The 27,636-nt window shown below is 34.4% G+C and overlaps 2 protein-coding genes across 2 annotated transcripts; one reads left to right on the forward strand and one right to left on the reverse strand.

Annotated features, from left to right (window-relative positions):
• Positions 1 to 5,444: 5,444 nt before the first annotated feature.
• On the reverse strand, positions 5,445 to 17,441 carry LOC11443327 (uncharacterized). Its single transcript, XM_003621789.4, has 10 exons — positions 17,185 to 17,441; positions 15,436 to 15,529; positions 14,228 to 15,133; positions 13,435 to 13,538; positions 11,962 to 12,883; positions 10,800 to 11,324; positions 9,267 to 9,589; positions 8,448 to 8,546; positions 8,235 to 8,360; positions 5,445 to 7,637 (listed from the first exon to the last, which is right to left on the reverse strand). The coding sequence occupies exons 1-10, from the start codon at positions 17,320 to 17,322 to the stop codon at positions 5,853 to 5,855; spliced, it is 5,022 nt and encodes a 1,673-aa protein (XP_003621837.2). The 5' UTR covers positions 17,323 to 17,441; the 3' UTR covers positions 5,445 to 5,852.
• Positions 17,442 to 23,851: 6,410 nt separating this feature from the next.
• Positions 23,852 to 26,127, forward strand: LOC11438302 (heat shock cognate 70 kDa protein). The gene is made up of 2 exons (XM_003621792.4): positions 23,852 to 24,076; positions 24,422 to 26,127. The coding sequence occupies exons 1-2, from the start codon at positions 23,857 to 23,859 to the stop codon at positions 26,053 to 26,055; spliced, it is 1,854 nt and encodes a 617-aa protein (XP_003621840.2). The 5' UTR covers positions 23,852 to 23,856; the 3' UTR covers positions 26,056 to 26,127.
• The last annotated feature ends 1,509 nt before the right edge of the window (positions 26,128 to 27,636 follow it).

The raw sequence follows: 27,636 nt of genomic DNA on the forward strand, positions 1-27,636 counted from the left end.
GGAATTTTTATTTTACTAATGATGTGGGACATATATGGAAATGCACTAATGCATTCGTTGAAAAGCCCTGAATTGCACTATGAAATTGGAAAGGGTTGGAAACACTACTGCAAACTTCGACGGCTGACTCGAGGGACTGCAATCAAAACTGGTGCTCCATCAGTTGGAAGAAATTTTGTTTTATTTATAACATTGATAGTGTAGTGTGGTCTTTTGTTATATGGAGTGTAGCAAGTCCTATGTGTATGTCTTGGACTGGGATTTGTCTTTATGTATTACTATTGATTTGAATGAATGATTCATGCATACTTGGTTCTTTATTTTTAGATTATGCTCACTTGGATCTTAAATTAATCAGTTAGATTTATGGCTTATAACTTTGTCATATGTAATGATACAAGAAGGATCCATTTATAAGTCTGTCATACGTAATGATACAAAAAGGATCCATGTTTAAAAATATATATATATATTATAAACACTAACATTATGTTAATGCAATAGATGATCAATGATAAACGAATACATTATCAAAAACAAATCAAAACTTAAATCATACATAAAGTTGGCCTTGCTATAAAATAAATGAGAATATTGATCTTTCTCGATATATCATAAAATTTGTGAGTTATGTCTTGCTATAAGTTTGTTTAATTCACCTGTTTGGGGCCGGTCTCCATAGATCTGCACATTTGTTTTGAAGGATCAATTAAATTAACTAAATTGTTGGTTTTAAAAATAAAGTTGTTAGGTTTTATATATTATAGATAGATAATATTGCATATACCTACTTTTAAAAATGTATATGACCCGTGCGGTAGCACGGGTAGACGATCTAGTAATTGTTATCTTACTTTACTAAAGCTTATCCCCCAAAGCTATCCTTAACCCTAATTTTTTCCCCCTCATTTTTCCCTCCACTTTTGCAAGCCATTGGATGCTGATCATTTAGGCGCCATTCAACATCAACCGTTGATCATCTACACTTAAGTATTAATCCTAATCAACATTCCACTTTGTAAAAGTCACTTCTTTCAACTATTCTCCACACTCATTTATTACGGATAACTCTCTCTCCCTTATGCATCTTCCAACAAATAATTATGAGATTTTGGTACCCATGCATCCACCCTTTCATTTTCCAATGCCACATCAATTGTGGTCTTCTCTAGACATCAAAACTCTAGACATATATTTCTCTCTCATACACAAGCTTACCACCACTCCTCTTTCCGTCACTCACTCTCTCACACGTAACAACATAAACCCTTTTTTTTTTTTTTTTTTCTTCTTCTTCTTCTTCAAAAACACACACCAACCCTTCTTCTTCTACTTTTATTTCGATCATTTTCGGTTTTCTCCCACTAAAGTAAAAGCATCATCGTCTTCATCTCTTCATCCTCTGCAAACCGACACGCTTTCACCATGCCGGAGTTGCGCCACCGTGTCGGATTGCATGATGGTAAATTTTACATGTTTAGCACTCAGCTTTTTTTTTAGTGCACTAATGTGACAATTCATCATGTCTCTCTATAATGCATTGATAATAATATACCATCACCGAGAATTATTATTGATAGAAGAATATGTATGAGTCTGATTGTGTACCTTTACATGTTAATCTTGGTGGAATCCTAACTCATGTTAATCACTGGATTTGGATTACTATAATTTTTTTTCTATCTTCTGGTTTGGATTGAAATAGTAATTAGTTCGTCCTCATACCCATTTTATCTGATATGTTTTGTATGCCTTTTTGATTCATTGTGAGTTGAATTGATCACTATAATTTTATTGATACTATTCTTTCAAAAGAAATATTGATACAACATAATATTCTATAACCTTGAAGATTGACTAAGTTGAAGAGTACTATCATGGAAACGGAAACGGTGTTAGATTTAATTGAAATAATAGTGAAATAGCTTCTTATTGTTTGAGAGATCACCTTAATTAGTATAGAAAAAACTGATCGAAGTTTTTATGTTAGATCACAGAAGATGAATTTTGTAATTGTGTAATTCGTCAATGATGGACTATTATTCTAAGTAAGGAATTTCAATTTTAAGATATGTACTAGTTACAAACCCGTGGCTTCGCACGGGTTGAATAACGTATTTTTTTTAAAATTTAGTTTCGAAGGAGAAATCTTATAAATTACGAAAAATTGTTGTCCTTTATAAATGTGAAAATTAAAGCTGCATCCAAAATTTTGCAACACAGAGCCTAAAACACTACATAACAAATAACATAACAACTATTATAATATCTTATTCCTTAAAGTTAACCCGAACGCAAAATTTTGCTCAAGATTTAACCTAACTTCTTTGCTTAATTTTACTATATTAACCCTATTTAATTTAATCAAAATGTTAACGTTAATTGTTAGGGAAATCAAAATAAACAAATCGCTTCTAATTTTTCTCCTTAATTTTACTAAACAAATTATATTAACTCTAGATTTAATTTATGCAAAATGTCATCTCTTATTTATAAACGTTAACCCGTGACGCAATACTAACCCTAGATTTAACCTAATTTTTTCGCGTGACTTTACTATATTAACCTTAGATTTCATTTATGCAAAATGTCATCTCTTATCTCTTATTTTTAAATGTTAACCCGTGACGCAATATTAACCCTATATTTAACCTAATTTTTTCATGTGACTTTACTATATTAACCCTAGATTTAATTTATGCAAAATGTCATCTCTTATTTCTAAATGTTAACCCGTGATGCAATATTAATCCTAGATTTAACCTATTTTTTCGCGTGACTTTACTATATTAACCCTAGATTTAATTTATGCAAAATGTCATCTCTAATTTTAACCTAATTTTTCCCCCCACACTTTTGCATTTAATGTTTATCTAAAGTAAAATAAAAGTATGTTCCCAATTATATGTTGTTTTTTTTTAAGGAATAACCGTTAACCCGTCTCGCTATACTTAACTTAATCTCTTACTTATAAATGTTAACCCGTCTTGCTATACTTAACCTATTTTATTTTATTTCTTAAAGTTAACCTGGACGCAAAATTTTGCCCTAGAATTAACCTAACTTCTTTGCTTAATTTTACTGTATTAATCCTATTTAATTAACATTGTTTAATTTGATCAAAATGTTAACGTTAATTGTTAGGGAAATCAAAATAAACAAATCGCTCCTAATTTTTCTCTTTAATTTTACTAAACAAATTATATTAACCCTAGATTTAATTTATGCAAAATGGCATCTCTTATTTCTAAATGTTAACCCGTGACGCAATATTAGCCCTAGATTTAACCTAATTTTTTCGTGTGACTTTACTATATTAACCCTAAATTTAATTTATACAAAATGTCATCTCTTATTTCTAAATGTTAACCGGTGATGCAATATTAACCCTAGATTTAACCTATTTGTTCTAAAAGTACTTTTTTTAGTAAGTACTTAATTGATATTGTGTTTGACCTAACTTCTCCTTAAAAATGTAGAGAAGTTTGAAAAATGTCGGGTCAAACGATACCTTAATCTTCCACAACGGCAATGTAGAAGCAACTGAATTTGGGAGAAAAAATTGAAAAAGTTAAAAATATAAAAATTGAAAAATAATTAAAAGTTATTAAAAATATAAAAATTAGAAAATAATTAAAAAAAATTGGTTAGGGGCAAAAATGGAAATTCATAGGCCATTGTTAAAAAAAAATATAATATTAAAAAATAAAGAAAAGGTTCCCGGCGTAAGTTGAAAAGAGGTGTTTGTGAAATAAATTGTCGAGAAGTAGTTTTTTAAAGTAACATTGAACATCTTCTGGTCAAAGCTCATTCCATCCAATTTTATGCGTTCAAAAAAAGTACTTTTTTTAGTAAGTACTTAATTGATATTGTGTTTGACCTAACTTCTCCTTAAAAATGTAGAGACATTTGAAAAATGTCGGGTCAAACGATACCTTAATCTCCCACAACGGCAATGTAGAAACAACTGAATTTGGGATAGAAAATTGAAAAAGTTAAAAATATAAAAATTGGAAAATAATTAAAAGTTATTAAAAATAGAAAAATTAGAAAATAATTAAAAAAAATTGGTTAGGAGTAAAAATGAAAATTCATAGGCCATTGTTCAAAAAAAAAAAACTCAACCAATAAATAGATTATCAAATTACCCTTATAGAAACAAAACGGTAAATTCAAGGGACATTTCTTTTCTTATTAGTATATAGAAACGATACTATGTCATGTAGTTTACAAAGATATACTCCCCCGTGCTTACTATAAGAAAAAAATTATCAAAATCAATGAAGCTATTAATTGTCGCAACTTTTTTATTGTTGTCATATTCATATAAAGTTATGAGAGACTTAAAGCATCCACCGACTAATAATAAAAAGACAAACATGTAAAAAAAGGGTAAAAAGGACAATAATATGGAGATCAATGGTGAAGACCTCTACATTATTTTCTCAAATTTTATTTCTGATTCAGATCAATTATCATATATAATTAATAACGAATAAAAGATAAAGTTTTAAAATATATTAGAATTTTCAACTCTATCGATCCCATGTGATAGCACAGGTCAAAGATCCTGCTTTATCTTGATACTTCAAAATGGGATAACTCTTATTTTGTTATGATTAATGTGGATCAATGTTTTTCATATGTCTTTTATAGAGAAAAATCTTTTTTTTTTTGTAAACAAAATCATTTATTATTTATATTATTATGATGGTTGACACTGTCAACGGGTCAACGATCTTTATATACAAGTAGCATAATATTAGTGACATTGAACGACTCTTTAAAATTTTAAAGTAGAGAGAGTTCTCTAAATTTGTAGAGTGAGATTCTTAGAATTGTCCGTTAAAAGCTATGAAACCCATATACTTCAAACACAAAGACATACCCGTATAGAATATGTGTCGAATACTGATACTCGCAGATACATACTCATGAAGTATCGGAATTAATTATTTTAATTTTTGAAAGACATTTTATCATATACTTATATGATACTCCATAGCTACACAAGGAAATTTCACAAATACTCTGTGAAAACTTAAGGAAGATGTATATGATTCAATTTTAGATATGAAACAGTAGAATTGTTTCTCATTGAACCACTTAAAAATATATTTATTGTGGATGATGGTAACAAGAGAGAGGAGATTCAATTAATCAACATTAGATAAAAAATTTGCCAAGTTCTTTATAATTCTTTTGTTGATATAAATGAAAATGAAAATATGATTATACAAAAACTTTACATTTTTTTTATTTTGATCACATGTATTACTTTAAAAAATGTGACTTTTATAATATAGTGATGAGAATGTTTGTTCATTTTCTTCAAGTATTTTACATGCATATAAGTTTTAATATAAAAGATTTGTTAACGTATCTAAGCCATATCGCCTCTTAAATTGTAACAAACTTGCGTATCCGAGACTGAGACTAATAGGTAGGCAACAAAAATATTCTTTCATTCATCTGTAATGTAACAACCTGTAGTATTGACTGTCGAGAAAACTACCACATTCACAGCATAGTATGTGAAAAAGAAGAAATGCTAACAACCTAATCCAGGATGAATTCAGGTCTTAACATCAGTCACGGTAAAGATGTGATTACTTGGAATGGGAGGTGATGAAAACCAAAAAAGAAGACAGGTAAAGGAAGATCAGTAATCCAAAATTTTCTTCAGCCCTACTGTATAGTATATTCCTAAGAAGTTACCTTGCCATTGCTAGTGTATTCACATTTTACTTACCTGTACTCAAGAAATTTCTGCCATCAAAACTGCATCCAAATATTCTAAATATAGAGTTAAAAAATCATCTATGTTGTTGATCCTCCCACCTGGCATTCAATCAACTAGGAATATCAAGGTTAATACCCCTTTCTTTTGCTTCTTCAATAATACTGTTTGCATCTCCATTGGACAAAAACAGCTTATAGTAACATTTCCACAACATTATAGAAAATGGATACACTGACAGAGCCTTCTTATAAAACCTCTGAGATATTGCCTCAATTCCCATAGCACTTTGTAGAAACGCTGCAGCTTCCACCCAGACATATTCTGGTGGTATCGGGATAGCACCTGTAATTGCATTAACCAGGGTTGAACAAGACCAAAACTGCAGACTGGTTGAGTTTAGATCAGAAGAACTGTAATCCTTGCTCAAAAGTTTGCAAACAGCAATAGCTAATTGAAAGTTGTGAGGAACTACCTCCATAATGCGTTCAACAAAATCAACAAGAAGTTTTGGGTCACTCACAGTTTGAGGTAAAAGAGATGAACCAAACCATGATTGAAGCATCAAATTTAGTACAGAACAATCAAATGAAACTGGCCTTAATATGTTGTCAATGAGATTCTGTACTCTTGGCTTCTTGATACTGTCAAGAAATTTTCTTGTTAGCGCTCTAGGGGCTAGCAACGCCTGGGAGGAACCATCCATATATACTTCCAACATCCTCTTGACAACACTCTCAGGATCACCCTCGTTTAAGCTAGATGCATCACAAACCATAAACATTACATATTTTCTTATATATTGATCTAAACCCGCAAACCCGACAGTATCCCTAGCCTTATTAACAGCTATGCTTGCTTCTGTTTTATCCTCCTGGAAAAAATGATAAATGGACAGATTAAGATATCCAAACATCATATCCATCTGTTTGTGACCAGAATTTGATGTGTCAGAAACAAATTTTGACCCTAATCCCACTAAGCCACAAGAATTACCATCATCAGTGGCATCCGTCCCGCCATACGGGGGATCCTGCACTTTCCATGCAGAATGGAACCATCGGACTGTAATTTCTTTTGCAAGGTCCATCCTCTGATTATGGATAGCATTTGCAATGTACTGATTCCAAATGCATTGGATTCCAGGAACTATTTTTGGCCATCTACTAATTGTGTCCTCAAATACCATGAAATTACCAACGCCAAGATCTTGTTTCTGTATTTGAGCTGAGACCAGGACCAATTCTATGCAGAAAGGGTACAACTTAACATATCTATCAAACAGACTCCTTGCACATTCTATTCTATCAAGAGCAACCCTGAATCTGAGATGATTGAGAGCAAAATGCTGAGCACACTTGAGATCATCTTCACTTTCCATTGTGAAGGCACGAGAGTTTATATATTCGGCTGCTGTTTCCATAAGTTTAACAGCCCTCTCCTTTTCATCCTCTGATAAACTTACAATGGGCCATTCAATGTCAAGGATATCTTTCGTACATTCAAAATTCTGAACAATAGCACCAGGAAGCTTCCTGTAAATAACTAAGTAAACACAACAAACCCATAACACACATTTGTCAGAAACTGTTAAGCAATTGAGTAAATCTGAGAGTGACAGAAGATTAGGCACGTCAGATTTAGTTGTAGCTGGAAAAACTCCATAACTTCGCTGAATGGCATTCTCAACATTCCTCGACATGCATAAACAATCCATCATCTGCAGAAACAGATCTAAAATGCATGCACTTTCACACGTTTTGTCTTCAGGAGCAGCAGATGCATGCCGACAGAGAGCTGAGATGGCAGAATCATAGGCAGCTATCCGATCATCAAGCTTTCTCCGACTATTGATGTACATGAGCCACAGTACATAAGATCCTTCATAGAGCTTAACCTGGAAAATATCAGTTGAAAATTCCAAGGTAAAGCACATAATCGGTCCTTATAAGGAGGGCTTAACATACTAACAAGTTAAAAAGGAATTTAAGTAGAATCTCAGATAAATTAAAAAAGGCCCTTTCTTCTCAAACAAATTAAGAAAATTATGAAAGAAATGGTTTCTCTCCTATCTATACCACTTTCCTGCCAATACTAGGTATTCACCCATCACTGCCTGAATATCACGACAACAAACAGCCTTAAAACAATGTATAAAACCATCTAACAATACAAGCGGGTGAATAGCCATGGGTAGAACAGCTCTCAGTCTTTTAGCCTTTTAAAATGACAGATTTCTTAGTGAATCAGTGAACTTAATGTGCATATAAAAGCAAGTCAGAAAGACATGCTTACTTGTCACAAAAACCTAACCAGTAGGCCTAGCAGGTAATTTATGAAGGTGCTATATACTGCTGGTATAAGAATCAAGCTACAAAATAACTGAGAATGCCCAGTGGACTTCAGGGGTTTACCATTAATAGCAACTCCTACTCTTCCTATATTATCCAAATTCCCTCATTCTCCTAGGAAAAGAAAAGAAGAAAAAACATACCGCATACAAGAACATGTCCTCTTTTTCATTTGGCCCAAAACTTCCATAGTAAATGAGTGAGTAAACTATCCAGATTACCACAGATGTTGGATTAGTCTCCAGAGCTTTGGACAGTACAGATAGAGCCTAAAAATTCAATTTTTGAAAAGAAGAAATACATAAGCAGATTCAAACACTAACCACAAGGACTGAAAATGCATTGACAACTGTTACCTTTCGCACCCCCTGCATCTTATTGATTTCCTGGTTGAGAATCAGAAGGGCCATCTCAACAGCTTGCTCACTATCAGTCATAGCCTGTTTAATTTGATTCTAAGTATGCAATAAATAAAGGGGAAGTTAGCACGAATAAACGAATTCAAGACATCCAGTATTTCAAACAATATTCAGGTTAATCATAAAATGAAGGTTAGATTAATCAAGAGCTGTTCACCAGGAAAACTATATGAGAGTTTAGAACCCAGTAATGTGTTAAATGACAGCTATCCTTGCTAGACAGCTGTCCTTTGTAGTGCAGGACAAGATTTGCTCGTGTAGCCTCTCTCTCTCTCTCTCTCTCTCTCTCTCTCTCTAGCTTATAGGCCTTGCCATACGAAGGCCAAGGCATGAACATCAATACGAGAAGAGTTTTAGTATTGTTCTGTCACGCAACCTAATCCACTAGGCACGAACTTCTAAGAATACCAGGATATAAGAAGTTATTGAAAATTGGAATACTTGTAGATTGCCAAACGTAAGACATTGATCTTGTTTAACAGATTCTAGGTCACTCGATAGGCATAATAAAATTCAATTGGTAGTAAGCAAGTACTCCTCTAGGAGTTTCCCAATCCATCTAGTAGGCTTACTATTTCTATCATAACTATATATATGACATAAAATAACCAAATATAATAAAATCGTAGAAAAACAAAAATAGTTATAATTGACTCATTGTGCTCACTTCTGCATCGTGGTGTTAGACTTAAACAGAATTGAGGGAAAAAATATTTAAATAAACCAGAAAAGTAAAGTTAGTTAGAAGCAACAAACCCCAACTCCATTTCTCCACTGAAAAGATAACTGCTTGCTCCACGTCCCACGGACCTCAATGCGTTCATCACCACCATGTGATAAGGGACCATCTTCGGCTGACCCATTTTGTAGCAAATTCGAAGTAGCCAAAGTGATACTGAAATGCTTCTGCCAGTGTTGAGCAATCCTATGCGCAGCAATGGGTTTATATGCAAATTGATCCGCTTTTAGAACATCTAAACTAACAAGGTATGTTGGCAGAATAGTAGCTTTGTGATACTTGGTAACTTTTGTCACACCATTACAGTTTTGTTCATGCAACGGCGATCTATCTTGAGAATCTGCTCAAACAGTACAAGTCTTTTTAGAGAAGATAATTTTAATAACAATAATATACAGTGGCTATTATCATAAAGAAATCATACTTCAGAAATTGTAATTGCTATTTATATATTAGTACAGTATATTAATACCACATGTCTAATAGTCGATAATAGTGCTACAGGCAAGCACATGCTGTGGGTCAATTAAAATTTCATATTCTGTCACATAATTTAGTTTCCCCAACTTTGTACTTCACATCAGGTGTAGAATAAAGAAGCTATATTTCTTCTAATTCTGAGTCCAAGGAAAATAATAAGACATTGAAAATCCATCAACTCGCTGTTTAGGTCCAGTCAGTTCTAGAAAGATATTTTGTATATAAGTGGTTCTCCTATAATTTCAACAGAATTCAGTGAAGTAAATTCAAAATGCATCTGCTGCATTCTTCCTTTGTTTTGGACAGTAATGTCGATCATATCAAATATCCATCTATGGAGGTAGGTTCCTTTCACAGAATCTCAATTACCAAGATATCGACAACCGACATTTATTCAACCACAAAATTTAACTACATTCCTGACCTCTCTGTGACTTGCAGATACAACATACAAATATTAGTGTCATTAAATATCAGTAAAGAGCATGGTTGTCAAGGTGGTGTGACCTTCAGCGTCATCCAACGTTCACCGAGGTGGTGTGGTCGGCGTGATGAGCAAATGTGTTAAATCATAGGAGCGACACTCTTCTCCCGGTTTGACCTGGTTGGCAGTGAACATTTTTTTACCCTATTTTCCAGCCACCACCGACACTTGCTGAGAAGAAATGAAGATGAAAGAAGATATAAGAAGTAATGGATGATGAAGTTTGAGTTTTAGGGTTTAGAGAAACAACATCTCAGTTTTGGGGTTTGAATTTCAGATGATGGACCTGTTATAAACCAAGATGGGCCAACTATATTTCCTAATGCCTAATAAAGTTTCTGTTGGTAACAGTGTAAAAACGCAATAATGGGCCAAGCAATTGTATGTAGGAGCGTTGCCCAATCCAAAAAAAATGTAAAGAATCGTTCAATATGGATATTCAGACAATATTTAGTTCAGCTTCAGAAAACACGCCAAAAATACAAATAACAATCATCACATGGACATGGATATTTTCAGAAAGTTCGATAATACAACAAGAACGGAAGGCAAAAATATATAGGTTTCCAACTGTAATTTTGTATACCTCCATTATTAGTATCAGTGTGCTGATGCTGAGTAATGTTTCCATCACCATAGTCCTTGGCATGCTGCCAAGGACACTCATCATTGTTGCATTTTCCTCGCAGCTCATACATGCAAAGCGGCCAAAACGGATCAACTTCAGGACTGCAGCCATAGGAGCCTTCTTCCGAGAGTGAATTCCCAATGGTGACAGCCATTGAGATTGCCAACATGCTCCTCTTTGCTTCATCAGAACTGAGACAAGTAGCATTTTGACTTTGACCATCATTATCATGACCAGATTTATTTTGATTTGGTAATTGATTTAAACTAAATGGGGACATTTCTCTCAGCTCACTAAATGCACTCCTAAAAATCAAAGGTGGAATGTTCACTGGATTAGTTGAGTGATAAACTTGAGAAGGCATATCTCCTTGATCGCCTAAACCAGCACTGCAGTTGGTATTCACAGTATTTGCACCAATGTTTTGCTGACTTTGAATCTCATCGGAATCCATATGAATGTTCCTTTCTTTCCTTTCATTTCCTAGATTTAAAGAACAAAATAATCAGGAACGTAGTGATAAATTTGCAAGTTCATCACAACTTAACTAACTGCAGCTAACTTCAACTTGTGATTTCTCACAATAAAGACCAAGAATGTGAAACCTAAATATTGGTCAGTATCTAATCGTGTCGATATACCACAATTGACATAACAGTGCTTCTAGATTTTTTTACCAAAATATATGCAATATTTTGGGAGTATTTGGCTCTTGGTATCACAATTTTAAAGCCTTACTTTTAAAGCATTTAGAAAGTATATGAAGTTTGATTCTTACACACACAACACACATATCAACTCCTCTTTTGCCATCAACAGTTCATAGTTAAAAGAAGAAACCAGCACCAAAATTATTCCAGTTACAAAAACTTAAGTAATAAAACTGAGTGAACAAGAGAATATATTTTAGCTAAGAACATAGAGATGTGAACCAAATGTATGGGGAAGACTGTGATAAGAGTAACAAAATTATACAGTTTGTCCAAGCTGTACATTATTATGTTTTTTCAGGATTAAGGATCGGCATTACAGACTTGAAAATAAGACTGATATAAAAATAACACATCACAACATGTTCACTCCACAAAAAAAAAAAAATATATATATATATATATATTACCTTTGAGATCATTGTTTTCTGCATTAATCAATGGGACAGTGCCATGATGCACTCGATTTTTCTCACTTCCAACCTCATTTTCAGCACCTGGTTCAGCAGTTTCAAAGTTGTTGCATGGAATATTACTCTTCTTAGCTCTTTTCCCTAACCGTGCAAATAATTCAGACCTTAATGTTGCTTCAAGAAGCAAAGAATCCTGAGGACTGCCGGTGGAATAATCTGCATTTGATGCAGTGTCTAAGTCTATTTGTTTCGCCTTGGAGTCTTGTTTTCTACGATATTCGGCATCAAGATTATTAGAAGTGTGTCCAGCTAGAGAAATCTCTTCATTTTCATTATCTGATGTGTCGACTTCATCCATAGGAGAATACACTCCATCCGCAGCATGATTACCCCTTTGAGAAAATGGCTCAGATGTACTAGCATCTGGTTCAATGCAAGGCTCAGATCCTAAATTTGCTCCATTTTTGTGGTGACAGGAAGTATCAGAATGCCTATTATTGATGCCTTGATCATTAGAATCAAAACTAGGATTATTGATATTATATTCTGCCTGCCTCAGACAGCTTGATGTGGGTATTTCATATCCAAGTTTAGGTAAGTAATCTAGACCTATACCAAGTTGTTGGTGCTGTCTTAAAGACAAAGAGAAGTCGGATCGTAGCTTAGCTGAATACACCTCTCTTTGGTGATAAAGATCGTTGCATCGAGCATTAGCCTCAAGCAAAGACCTCTGAGCTTTAACATAAGCTCGGTATGCATTTCTTTCTTCAATTTCACAATTATGCCTGTGCTCTTGAGCTTCCTCCAGTTTATCTATCAATTCTTCCATATCAATAAACGACTGTAAATCAATGTTGCTATGCTCGGAGACATTTGCATTACCATTATCAGTCATAAGAACAGCATTGCTTAATGCTTCCTGGGACAGATGAGAGGGGAAAGTGAGGAAATTCAACACAATTCACAACACTTACACATCAAAAAATTGACTATCAAAGGTATATATATTAAGGACCCCTTTCAATTGCTTACTGCCAGTAGTTAATTCAGGAAGCAACTTGGTAACCCTATAGTGTTATACTATTCTGGAAATATAAAGACAACAGAGATTACATGATGTCAAGAATTTCAGATTTATACTAGAATGATTGATATTGTAATGACAGGTTTATCTTGGCTAAGCTATGACCTATTATTCACTACACTCTTTAGAGAACATCAAACAAGAGTGGTGCTAGAATTGCACGTTAAGAAAATTGGTGCATCACTTATGAAGAATTTAAAATGATAAAGAGCAGGAAGATTAACTACGGTTGATTAGCAAGCAACAAAATATCAGACCGAGTTTTTAGTGAAGTCACCCAGTACATGCAATTTTCATGTATATAAAGTTATGACTTACGACCAGTTATTAAACCAAAAAACACCAAATACAAATAAATGAATGAATAATAACAAGTTATAACTCACTAAATTAGTCGGCACGCTGCTAGCTGGCATTGAACTTTGGATGAAAGCTGGGTCAACCAGCCTACTACTTTTGTCAGTCTGATTGCAATCATAATTGACATCACCTACAAAGTATGATACGACCATGAGATTCGAACCAGAAAAGGACTTAAATATGTTTTAGTGACAAGTATTTGGGCGTGGGTGGAATCAAGCAGACAATTGTCATACTTACAAAAATCATTTAAGCCAAAACAAAGTTCTGTAAGATTAGACAATGATATATTACATGTTATCATGACAAGGCAATATAATTTTATATTTTGACCAAAAAATATGATATCGAATTTGCAGTAGCACTTGGAAGCAGCCTTACATGAACGTGTGATCAAGAAACCGAGAAATTAGACAGCCACATGACACAAGCTAATAACTTATTGAAATGAATACACAAATACATATGTGCGCGTGCATGCATATATTTGAAGGACAATCTTAAATTTTACAGATTAGGGAATTTTACTGATTACAAGCAACTTCATTAAAACATATTTTAATTCAATGTTGCCAATTGCAGAAAATAGCAATTTGTTCAAATTCCGCTACACTGCAGTGCTATACCACTGCCATAACCACTATCTAACGGCACTTTGTACTGAATAACATATCGCGGAAATATAACAATTTGTACAATTCCGCTGCACTATAGCGCCGTTATTTGACAACACTGTTATAACTTCTGAAATCCAGTTTTCTGAGATAATTTTTTCCCCAAAATGTGTAAATTACAGACGAAATAAAATAAAGTATTTACCTTCTCTTGATCTACAAGGCATATTTTGTACTGAGTTGCTGAGATGGTTGCCAGTTTCCCTTTGTGATTTGATGATTATCGACTCCCCTCTACATAATGGGATCTCTTTCTGGTTATGATCAACCTTGTTTCTCTCCTGAGGATAAATGTTTCCACACAGAGAATCTTTAGATGGTAATATAGATTTTACAACAGGAACTTGCTGACCACCAACAGCCTGAGGGGCATCATGAGATGTGTCGATTTTCATGCGCTTCCTATCTGGTCCTTTCGGCTCCAATTGTGCAGCTCCTGAGGAAACTGGAATATGTTTCCTAGTTGTATCATTCTTCGGATCCCTACCCAAAACTAAAGCAGACTCCTTCATTTGCTGGACTGCCTTCAACTTAAGTTCACTTTCCCGAAGTGCAATCTGATGCCGCAAATCCTGAAGTTTATTGTCGTTTGATACTGCTCCTTGGTCACGTCCACACTCTTGGCTAGCTAAAGTTTTGTTCGTTGACTTGAAATTTCTAGCTCGTGGACCTTGTCCCAATGACCAGGATCCAGCACCCTTAGAAATAGAACTAGGATTCTTGGTCACTGACGAGGTAAATGTGCGCTTAGAAGGAAATTTTATGGGTGTTTCGTTATGCAAACTTCTAGCATTTTTCTGTAACTGTAACTTGTTTGAATTTTGCAAGGATGAGCTAGGACGCTTATTATTTCTTTCCAACCTGGAATCGGTACCTTTATTTTCAATATCACTACCACTGTCATCATCAGAAAAGCTTATCACAAGATTATTATCATCACTTGCATGACCAGTCCATGGAGAAGATTTAGGGGGTAGTTGGTTCTTTTTTATGATGATCTTCCGAGAAATTGGTTGTATAGCTGTTCGCGTCTGTATATTATTGGAGCCTCCTGTAAAACATTGTCATCGGAATTTACACTCCATAAGTTCTACATGAAATTAAATTTAATATGGTTTTACATATGACTGATATGAGTGCACTGATATGAGTGCAAGACACGTTTAGACTAAAAAGAAAACTACCATGCATGTAAGAAAAGCCAAAACCATATTAAAAGAAAAATACAGTGAAAAGGCTGTATCCGACGCATTAAATTAGAGCAAATATATTCACACAAATGACATGATAAGTGATGATCAATTGCATAAATTAGAACAAAACCAAGTTCATTCGACAGTTAACAAGACTTACCACCCTGAACGCCTTGGATACTTTGTTTCACCAAAGGAACAGAACCTGACCCTGTAGCAAGGGTGGCTTGCACGGTAGAGCCATTAGGGTTTTCCTGGATGAAAAAAAATTACTCAGCAGCAAATCCATACCAGTTGAATTGAATGTGCAAGAACAACACATTGATTCAATCACATGCTTTCAAATTTTGACACACTCATTTTTCATTTCTACAGTTAAAATTTAGCTAGACTAGTATAAAACCCTACACCGCAGTGTTGGCAATATAAGCGAAACAAAACTGTTGTTACAATGTAAGTTCTACAGCAAATAAATTCACAAACTAGTTCAGATTAACCGCTAAATTACTCATTAACAGATTCATATCAATTGAACTAATTTTATAAGAACAGCGCATTGATTCAACCACAAGCTTTCGAATTTCAATACTCCCATTTTTTTCATTTCAACAAATAGACACGAGAAGCATAAAGCCCGACACCACATTAATGACAATAATAATAATAATAACAACAACAACTAAACAAACCGATTGTTGGAATATCAGTTCCACACACAGCATACAAATTTGCAAACCAGTTCAGATAAACAACTAAATTCACTCATTAACAAATCTATATAACCAAACAATCCATAAACAACTAAATTTACTCACTAACAAATTCATATACAAGAACAAAGCATTGATTCCACGGCATGATTTCAAATTTTAACACACTCTCATTTTTATTTCTAATGTTTAAGGCTTTAAGCTATACAAGTATAAAACCCTACACCGCAGTGTTGGCAATATAAGCTAAACAAAAGCGTTGTTGTAACATCAGTTCTACAACAGATAAAATAGCAAACTAGTTAAGATTAACTGCTAAATTACTCATAAATAAATCCATATCAGTTGGACTAAATTTACAAAAACAGTGCATTAATTCAACCACAAACTTTGATATGCTCTCATTTTTTTCAATTTGACTATTTAAGCCACCAGAGAAGCATAAAACCCTCCGCCGCAGTATTTGCAATCTCTAAAGCACCAACACTTTTGATTGAAGGTGTGACAAGTGTCCAACATGTGTCCGTGTTTGTGTCTGACACATGTAATTAATTACACTGAATTATATTATTTACTAAAAGTACTACGGGTGTCAACGTGTCAGGGTCGTGTCTGGTATCCGTGCTTCATTGTTTGCAATAATAATACACAACTAAACAAAACCGCCACAGGGTTGGCCATAATAAATATCTAAATAAAAACCGATTGTTGTAATATCAGTTTTACAGAAAATAAATTTTCAAACCAGTTCAGATTAAACGCTAAACTACCAATCAACAAATACATATTAAATTAGCTAAATTTACAAGAACAACACATTGATTCCACAGCATGCTTTCAAAAAATTTATATGCTCTTATTTTTTCGTTCAGCTGACACTGAATTAGTTCAGCTAAACAATCAAATTAATCATTAACAAATCAACGTGCAATAACAACGCATTGATTCCACCACATAATTTCAAACTTCAATACACTCTCATTCTTCATTTCTACTGTTTAAACCACAAGAGAAGCATAAAACCCTAGTTTTCGCAAATTGAAGCTGAATAAACAAAATCGATTCATGCTAACTCAGATCCAACAACAACAAAATCAACAATAAGATAACATACAAATTCCAAATTCAACAAAAAAAAACGAAAAAAATCGCAGAAGCGAGAAATGGATACGTAGTTAGAGTTTTGAGAAGAAGAATACTTCGGCATCGTCAACATCGGGAGAAGAAGAGAGTTCGCCTTCTTCTCTGGCTTTGGTAACAAGGTTGGTGTTGTCGTGGTTATCGGAAACCACCGCCATGGTTGTGGTGGTTTTGAGGTCAATGGAGTTTTCCTCCATCGTTTCTCTCTCTCTCTAAGTTTCTCTCTCTATAACCGTATTTGTTTTTTTCCACGTTAATGTGTAAGAGAGAAATGAAGCGACCTGTGTTCAGATATATGCTTTTCTTCGTTCTTCCACAGCCTTCAAATACTAGTCATCATCACTATCTTCCACCTCATTTTTCTTATTTTCTTGATTTATCATTTTTTTTATTAAGTTTTTATTTTACTTGGCTATAATTTTTCTAAATTACTTATCACTTTGTGAGAAGGAGGATTGGTTCAAGAGCAATGGAGAAAAGGCTCCACATATGTGGGTAAGGAAAGGAGTGTACTTAATTAACTTCGACTATTATCTAAACACATTCAAATTTTTATTATTATGCTTTGTTAAATAGTCAATGACTAATTTATTGATCTTAGCTATGACTTATTTGTATGATTTGCGCATTTAATTCAGATGATCGTTATCATGGTTTGGTAAATGATTAATAACTAATATATTTTTAATATTTAGTTGTTCAGGAGTGAAGTCCCGATTCTTGTGTGTGTAGTGATTAGATAGATAATGTAGTAGTTTGGGTGATATTCCATGGTTATATATTGAATACTATGATGCAAAGTTGTTGTATTTCATCGGACAATAATTGTCAAGAAAGAGGAAAATATGTTAAGTGTGTTGAGATTGATTTCACTAACTCACTTTCGGCATTCTTTACCATTAAAGATCGATAGTATAGTGTGGAGTATGAAGGTTTACATTTTCTATGACTTGCATGTGGTAAATTTGGTCAATATAAGGAGAGATGTTTTGAGAAGATTTCTAATCAAGAAATGAATGGTGGTACTAATGAAGAATCTGAAGCATGAAACAAAAGCAAAGGAGTAAGTGACGGGCCTTGGACACTGGGGCGGACATGGACCGACAATATCATTGAGGCGAAAAAAAATATCAAAAAATAAAATAAAATACTAAATTTAATATATTTCAGTAACCAAAACCTAAAAGCTAAAATCAATTTCAATTTCAGTACACTATCACTACTACTCTCGCTATCTTGATTTAATTTCAATTTCCGGGCTCAATTACTCTCACTACTACTATCAATTTCAGTATAGTAATTTCAAAACTGACCTGAAAAAGGAGAGGAGATGAGATGAGCTGAGAGAGGAGAGGAGGGTGAGAGCGAGAGCGACAGTAGATGGGTCGAGAGAGGAGAGGAGAGCGATGGTTCACGGTTGGTTGATTGGTGGTGGTGCTGCTACAGGGTTCACGTGTTGTTGTGAGAAATCAGAAGGAAAACGCAAGTGTGAGGTTATGAAAGAAGAAGAAAAGGAAACGCGTACTAATACTTATAGAAATCAGAAAATAGAAGGTGATGGGCTGGGCTATCGAGTGAGTGAACTGATAAAAACAATTTGGCATGGGCTGATGTGGCTATTGCCACACCCTGCCCTGCTTAGGTACGCACCTGCTTGGACACTAGTCCAAAAGTAGCACAAGCCACAAAGAATGAAGGACAAAGAAGATTCTGATAATGGTAGCGGTGGTAGTCCGGCATCAATGAAACTTGAAAATGGAAAGGCAAAAATGCAAGGGTCTCGTTTTGCTACATTAAGTGAGGAGATTCATGACTTGAATGTTGAGAAAATTACATAGGAAAGATAGATTGCAATAGATGTGCATTTAGGGAAAGAAGGAAACAAGGAGAATGTATTTACAGATAGAGTTCACCACAACAAATAAAGAAAATTTAAATGGGTTAACACGAGATATTAGTGTTGGGAGGACTTTTTACCCCATATCCTTGCAATTATACATCTACCCCTACAAATTATAAAAAATACCAATTTTAACCTTATCCAAAAAAACATTCATTCACCCTCTCTGCCTTCTTTCTCATCCTCTACTACATAATACACCTCACCATAAATCACTTCTTTTACCTTACTCTTGCCCCAGCATTTACAATCCAAACCAATCAAAAACATATGAAGGAGAAAAATGGATCTCAATGTTTTACATATCAAAGTTCTCTTATGGGTCAAATATTCCATTAAAATTGTTCATCAATTTCATAGATAACGAATCTATTTTTTATTTTTATTTTTTGCATTTTTAAGTTTGACCTCCATGAGTTTAATATGCAATTTAACATTTCCTTCTTTTGTTGCAATTCCAAAAGGGGTGTTTTATTCCGCAACCTAATTATGGTATGTGAGTGATGTTTTTTTTTTTTTTATGTGGGTTGGATGTTTGTGGATCGAGAGGATGATATTGCAGTTTTAGTTTTATAGTTCTAAATCATTCGGATAGTTGAAAAAAATCAACTTCTTTCTAAACTTAACTTCAAACCCATAACCTTCGATTAATTACTGATTTCGATTAATTAGGGTATCTCTTCCAAGATATTTTTTGCAACAAACTACCAGAAATCTTACGGATAATCCTTCCTATATTTGAGGAATTCCAAGTCATTACCATCAAGAATTAAAGTACTTCATTCACTTGCATGATATGTTGAACCAAAATGGGTTTTGTTTTGGTGGTGTCCTGGGTTCGAACCCCAGACCTTGCATATATTATGCATTGTCCTTACCAACTGAGCTAAGTTCACGTGGACCAATATGAGTTTTGTACGATGCCTCTAAAGCAATTACAATTTGAGGAAAGTTTTTTAATTATAAGTGGATGGGTAAACCTCTAAAGATTACAATTTGATTTTTTCACATATTAAAGCACAAAATATCGCACGCCTATCGGCATCAATAGTCCATGTGCAAAAAAACACTTCAATGGCAAAGTGTGTAATAACTTTGTCTCTTGCTCTTTGCCTCTTTCTATATGACTAAAGAATTATCATCAATCTCCATTATTATACACAAAGTTTTTTCACAATCTACATTGACAGTAGCCAGCGGCGGAGCCTGAAATTTTATAGAGTCTGGGCAAAAAAATTATCGCAAAATGTTACTTCCTTCCCGCTAATAATTTCACATTTCCTGCGGATAATTTCACATTTCATGTGGAATCTGCAGGAAATCCTAGGCAAAATCTGCAGGAAATGTGTTTCCTGCGGAATTTACATAAAAACCCGCAGGTAAATCCGCAGAAAAAGCTAAAAGTTCTAGTAATGGTTGGGCTTGCTACAAAGAAAATTGGAGCAGCCCAGGCTAGCTGGGGGTGGCTCCGCCCTGAGAGTAGCACTAGGCAAGCTATTACTAAATCATTTAAAACAAAAAGAACTACAACCAAGGTCAGAATGTCTCATCACCTTAAGACATTGTGCGCCAAGAAAACTAAGTAGTTTATTTTAGGCTTAATTGCAGTTTTGACCCCCTATGTTTCAAGGAGTTGCGATTTTGGCCCCCTAACTAAATAAACTACAAAACCGCCCCCTAAGTATTGACTTTTTTTGCAGTTTTGACCCCCGAACCAATTTTGACCAAGTCAATGCACACATGGACGCCACGTGTGTATATATACATTTTTTTTATTTTTTAAAATATTTTTTTAATTAAAAAAAAATTATACATTTTTTAATTAAAAATTATTTTTACTTTTATTTTTTATAATTAAAAAATAAATAAATACGCACGTGGCGCCGACATCAGCTTTGACTTGGTCAAAATTGGCATGGGGGGCCAAAACTGCAAAAAATCAATAATTAGGGGGCGGTTTTGTAGTTTATTTAGTTAGGGAGCCAAAATCACAATTTCTTGAAACATAGGGGGCCAAAACTGCAATTAAGCCTTTATTTTATATATTAGTTTATATATCAGCTAATACATGAAAATAAATTGGTGATTACTGCATAATTGTGACAAAAAGAACATACAAATTTTACTACTAATTCTTATCCAATTGAGATCGAGCTCAATAGCCATAATTGATTACTAGTATTTATCAGTTGAAGATCAATAACGAGTCAATATTTGTTCACAAGTTTGGTTTTGGAAGGTCAGAATTACCTAAACGTGTAGGCCAAATTTTTAAAGAAATAATTTAGAAACATAAATAATTACCATTCAATCATCTTCGAATGCAATAGAAGTAGACGATGTTGAACAATTAGGGTCATCTTTCATATAACAAAGGTCTACAAAAGATATAAACATTTCATTATGCTCAGGTATAGTAGGTAATAAACTAAATAATTCATGTATTGTTGGAACACTTCTGAATTTGAGTGGAAGTTGGAAAGAATATGCACATGTCCCTTAAGAAAAAACTAGTGTTGGTATGAATAAAAAAATGTCCCACATTGGGTAGACATGCCCTCTAGTACGAGTTTATATAAGTGGGGGTGACCTCCAAGAGTGTGCCCCTGATGTACCCACTTTTTTGCGAACGGGTGAGCGCTTACGAAAAAATATATATCACACGACGACGACGCCGTTACCAACCGGGCTGGGCTTGGGTAAAAAAAATAAAATATTTTTATCACTTGAAAATGTTAAATTAATTTTTTGTTAATTTAATCATTATCCAAAAGCACTTTCGTAACAAATAAATTTGTTACAATCTGATCCGATCCAACAGAGTATTCGGAAGGTTCCGGATATACCCACTCACGTGAGAACGAATCGATCTGTGAATGCTTAAAGATTAAGTCACTTCGGGTTTGTTACGAACTTTCCCTTTAAAAGGAGAGCTCGCCTCACTTATTCTTCACACCGAAAAAACACAGTTGATTCTTCATGTGCTTATCCTCTCTTGTCCCTCTTTTGACTTGTGTTGACGAGTCCTTCTTCTTTCTTCTCCTCTTTTTGTCCCTTCGGTTTCGGGTGGCCTTCGTACCATATAGACTGGTTTAATCGAACAATTAAACCATATTTGAGGATGTTATTTCTCGAACGATTACTTACGGTGCAGTACGTAATTGATCAAGTGAGCTGGACTGCTTTATCCTGCAGGCGGCGCAGTTGTTAGTCTACGTTGCACAAACTCGAGTAGTGATATTGTGAAACGTCTTAAAGAAAGCGACCTGATCATTACTCAACCTGGTAATATCTTCGGTGGTGATTTCGTTTTTTCAACAAGGTACTTTTCTAGATCTGAAAATAACATATATCAACTTGTTCTATCATACCTAAATGAAGATTCTCAAAATCTTCAGTTGTAATCAAGGACGAAGATGCTCCTTTGAGCCAATCTTGAGTGCATATAAGTGCCTCAATTGAGGTAGGAGTTAAAGAGCTACAATATGGGTCAAGAACTCTCTCACTTATTATGCTAAATGCAGAAATAATTAAAGAATAAAAAACTTTGCATGTCTAATATGACATATGAGTACACATCTAGCTTGTGCACCATAAAGCATGAACGTTCGAACCAATGCTCAAACCATTTCTCACGAACAAGACAATGTTTAAAGTAATAATGAGTAATTTGGAGTGAGTGTTGATGATATTGAAGAGGATGTTAAGGAAGAGAAAAGTGAGGAAGAAATAGAACTCGATAGATGTGGCACATTCGGAATAATATAATAAAGGCTTAATTGCAGTTTGGCCCTCATGTTTCACAATCTTGCGATTTTGGTCCCCTATAAAAAACAATAACAAATCAGCCTCTTAAGTTTACCCATTTTTGCACTTTTGGCCATCTAGTCCAATTTTAACAGAGTCAACGCACACGTGACACCTGACTTAAGTGAGTAAGATGCCACATGTGCAATTTTTTATTTGAAAAGTAAATAAAAATGGCACGCGTGTATTGCTTTGATTAAAAGAAATAAAAAAAATCTAAAAAGTGAGAAGAATGCCACGAGTGACCTTTTTTTTTATTTGTTAATTCAAATTAAAATGACGTGAGCTTAGCTCAGTTGGTAGGGACATTGCATAATTTATGCAGGGATCGGGTTCAAACTCCAGACACCCCACTTCTCCACAATTAATTATAAAAAAGATAAACGACAATTTTTTTTTTGTGACGAGATAAATGACAAAATTGTTACCTAAATTAGGGGACGACGTGAATAATACTGCCTAACGTAAGCATACAATTTTTTTTTTTTTTTAAGGAAACGTAAGCATACAATTAAACAAAAAAAATTGAAAATGTGCCTATATTTTTATTCCTTTTTATATATTTGGGATACGATTTAAATTTAAATTATTTGGGATATACAATTAAGGTGACAACTAGGCTACCAATGAAAGAATGATGGGTAATTTACCCCAACCAATACACATTAGCCACATAAGTACATATTCATGAACTATCTTGATCCCACAAATAAATTGCTCATTTTCATTGGTTGGTGGATAAATTACCCACCATTCTTCAAAGGTAATTTAGAAACAACCTACGATTAAACACAACTTTTAATTAAATATATAACTTTTTTAAGTGTTGCATGTTAAAAGTAAAAGTCTAGCTTGGTTGAGATGTAAACCCTATTTCTTCCTTAAAAAAAAAAAAAAAAAGTAAACCCTATTTCTTGGTGTGACTTATATATATTTCCATCGCTAGAGTATATGCCTTGAATGAAACAAATAATCACACTCTCACGCTCCAGTATATATTCTTCTCTCTTTTACTTGAAAGATTATGGCGAAAAAATACGAAGGACGTGCGGTGGGAATAGACCTTGGAACAACGTATTCCTGTGTTGCTGTGTGGCTTGATGAACACAATAGAGTCGAAATTATTCACAATGAACAAGGCAACAGAACAACACCTTCTTTTGTTGCTTTCACGAATGATCAAAGGTTGATTGGTGATGCTGCCAAAAATCAGGCTGCCTCTAACCCATCCAACACTGTCTTTGGTAACTTATCTTTTTATCAGTATGCTATATTTTTGTTCCTTGTAAATATTTCAACTTTTTGTTTAGCCCCGTCATTCAAAAAGTTTTCGATTAGCACTTTTAGTTTTTGTTTTTTTTTTTACCGCTTTTGAACCCTATTTTTAAGTTAGGTCATATATACTCGTCATATTTATAGGACCAAAACATATTTAACCTTAATCTTTATATTAGAAATTTGTAGTTATTGTGATTTTTTGGTACTGCATAGTTTATGCATTAGGAATTTATAGGTATTGTTATTTTTTGCCATGCTTTCATCAAAACAAAAGAATTTATAGTTATCAGCCAACAATTTTGTTGTTGCAGATGCAAAGAGGTTGATTGGAAGGAAATATAGCGATTCTGTTATTCAGAATGATATTCTGTTGTGGCCATTTAAGGTTGTTGCTGGTTCTGATGACAAGCCTGATATCATTGTTAAGTATAAGGGCGAGGAAAAGCACTTTTGTGCCGAGGAAATATCATCCATGATCCTTACAAAGATGCGCGAGATTGCAGAGAAGTTTTTGGAGTCACCTGTCAAGAATGCAGTTGTTACTGTGCCGGCTTATTTCAATGATTCTCAACGAAAAGCCACAAAAGATGCTGGTGCAGTTGCCGGCCTCAATGTTATGCGGATAATTAATGAACCAACTGCTGCTGCCCTTGCATATGGCCTTCAAAAGAGAATAAATAACATCGGAAAACGAAATGTGTTCATCATTGATCTTGGTGGTGGCACTTTCGATGTGTCTCTTCTCACACTAAAAGATGATAGCTTTGATGTAATAGCTACTGCCGGAGATACTCACCTAGGTGGAGAGGACTTTGATAACAGAATGTTGAACCATTTAGTGATGGAGTTTAAGAGGAAGAATAAAGTGGACATTGGTGGAAACCCGAGGGCCCTTAGGAGGTTGAGAACTGCATGTGAGAGGGCTAAAAGGACACTGTCATTTGATACTGAGACTACAATTGACATAGATGCTATACACGACGGAATTGACTTCAATATGTTATTAAGTCGGGCCAAGTTTGAGCAACTCAATATGGATCTTTTTGAAAATTGTTTGGCGATTGTCAAGAGTTGTCTTACTGATGCTATGATGGACAAGAACAATGTAGATGATGTTGTACTTGTTGGTGGATCATCTAGGATTCTCAAAGTGCAGCAGCTATTGCAGGACTTTTTTAAGGGGAAGGATATTTGCAGTAGCATCAACCCGGATGAAGCTGTTGCTTATGGTGCAGCTGTTCAGGCTGCTCTGCTTTGTGATGGTATTAAGAATGTTCCTAATTTGGTGTTGCAAGATGTTACTCCATTGTCTCTTGGCACGTCAGTACTTGACGATATCATGGATGTAGTGATTCCTAAGAACACTTCTTTTCCAATAAAGAGGAAACGAACATTCTGCACACTTGAAGATGACCAATCCGATGTCAAAATTGATGTTTACGAGGGTGAGAGAATGGTTGTAGGTGAGAACAATTTGCTTGGTTTGTTTGATCTCGAAGTTCGTCGTGCACCTCGTGGACATATAATCCAGGTATGTTTTGATATAGATGCTGATGGTATATTAAATGTCTCCGCAAAGGAAGAAACAAGTGGTAACAAGAAAGAAATTACAATTACGAATGAAAATGGAAGACTATCAAGGGAAGAAATTGAGAGAAAGATTAAAGAAGCTGAGTACTTCAAGTCTGAAGACATGAAGTTTATGGAGAAGGTTAGAGCAGTGAATGCTTTGGAGGATTACATTTATAGAATGAGGAAAGTAATGAAGGATGATAGCGTTACTTCAAAGCTCACTCCTGTTGAGAAATTGGAAATCAATTCTGCAATTATAAAGGGAGAAAATTTCATTGATGACAAGCAGAAATATGAGACGCTTGTGTTTGTCGACTTTCTGAGGGAGCTTGAGAGCACATGTGAATCAGCTTTGAGAAGTGATTCTGAATGATTACCATTGAGCAGTTTTTAGTTGCTTCATTAGTTATTTCATTTGCGTTTATGAATTTCAGATTCCTCATGTGGAGCTTTTTTTTCTTTTTCTTTATTTTTCTGAATGACAAATGTTAGCAATTAGTTGTTAGATTAATATTTACTCCTTCGTCTGGGTTTGTTTTGTTTATTGGATCATGTATTTTGATAAAATATGCAATTTCGGCTTGTTATTTTTAATCTTATTTGTTGCAAAGTGCCAAGTAGATTTGAGATTAAGCATGAAATACACTGAAAATCTTTATGAATTAGTAGAATATTAATATGGAAATGGAATCTTAGCATGAAATACACAAACAAAATTACCTACCTTAGTTGAAATCTCCATATGGAATCCCTAATCAAAACAAATTTGATTATAAACAAATCTAAACGCCGTATGTTTAAGGCAAAGTTGAAGAAAAATTCAGATGTGTATGAATCTAGCTTGAACAAAATCGACTGTGATTGAACCAGAAATCACAAGAAAACTAAAGCACGGAAGGAATTGTTTGGAATCAAAACCTTTATCTTGCAATCTCGTCATGATCCAGCAGCGATTAACTCTCTTCATGCGCTCTTCGGTTGATGGATTTAACAAGTGAATTTCACTACATCATAGCTACATCAGTCTATCAGATAAGATTTGTTCACTTCGAGTCAAGTTAGTTAATTAAGGTCACGGGTTCAAGTCCTGGAAACAATCTCTTGTGTAAAAAACAAGGTAAGGCTGCGTACAATACACCAAATGGTGGGACCCCTTCCCGGACCCTGCGTATGCGGGAGCTTCAGTGCACCGGGTTGCCCTTTTTTTTTTTTTATATCTCGAGTTAAGTTAGTACGGGTTTGTTAATCGGTTGAGTCAAGCTTTGTACATAAAATTTTCTTTATGACTGCATGCATATAGTACAAGCTCATTTCATCATTTCATTCATTCACATTGCTTTAAATTATACAAGTGTTCTAAAAATAATTTATGGTTCACTAAGTGTATTATATTTTCTGTTTGTGTACAGTGGTGAAACTCATCATGTTGTTGGTTCATTTGTTTAGTTTCATCTGTTGAATTCCTGTAATTGAGGGCTTCTTCAAGGTCTGCATTGAATATTTTGGGGACTTTGTTGCCTCTTGGTTCTGTTTCTGTGTGCATGAGTCTCTTTATGCATGATCATGAGCAATATTCAAACCTTTTTTCACTTCATTGAAGTTATAAAATCAATTGTAATGTGCAGGGCTGTAAAGGTGTGGGATTTTTTTCTTTCTAATTTCATTACTTTGCATGGCATTGGAAGGTGGAGCCTTTTATTGAGGCTATATTTTTACAGATGCTACTTTTGCATATGGACTATATAGTATAATATGAAGATATAATATATAATATAGGCAAAATGGGTATTGATCTTGTCACTAAAAGCCACTTTCAGTATCGTTTTATAGCATATGGCTGGGAGTTACCAAAATGCACCAAAGTTTGGAAAAAGATGATGTTAAAATGCACTCCAAAAAGCAAAATGAACTTGGCAGATGTGATTGGAAGATGGCAGAATATTCTTGGTATAAT

Source organism: Medicago truncatula, chromosome 7 (genome assembly GCF_003473485.1).
Source record: "Medicago truncatula cultivar Jemalong A17 chromosome 7, MtrunA17r5.0-ANR, whole genome shotgun sequence".
Lineage (NCBI taxonomy): Eukaryota > Viridiplantae > Streptophyta > Magnoliopsida > Fabales > Fabaceae > Medicago > Medicago truncatula.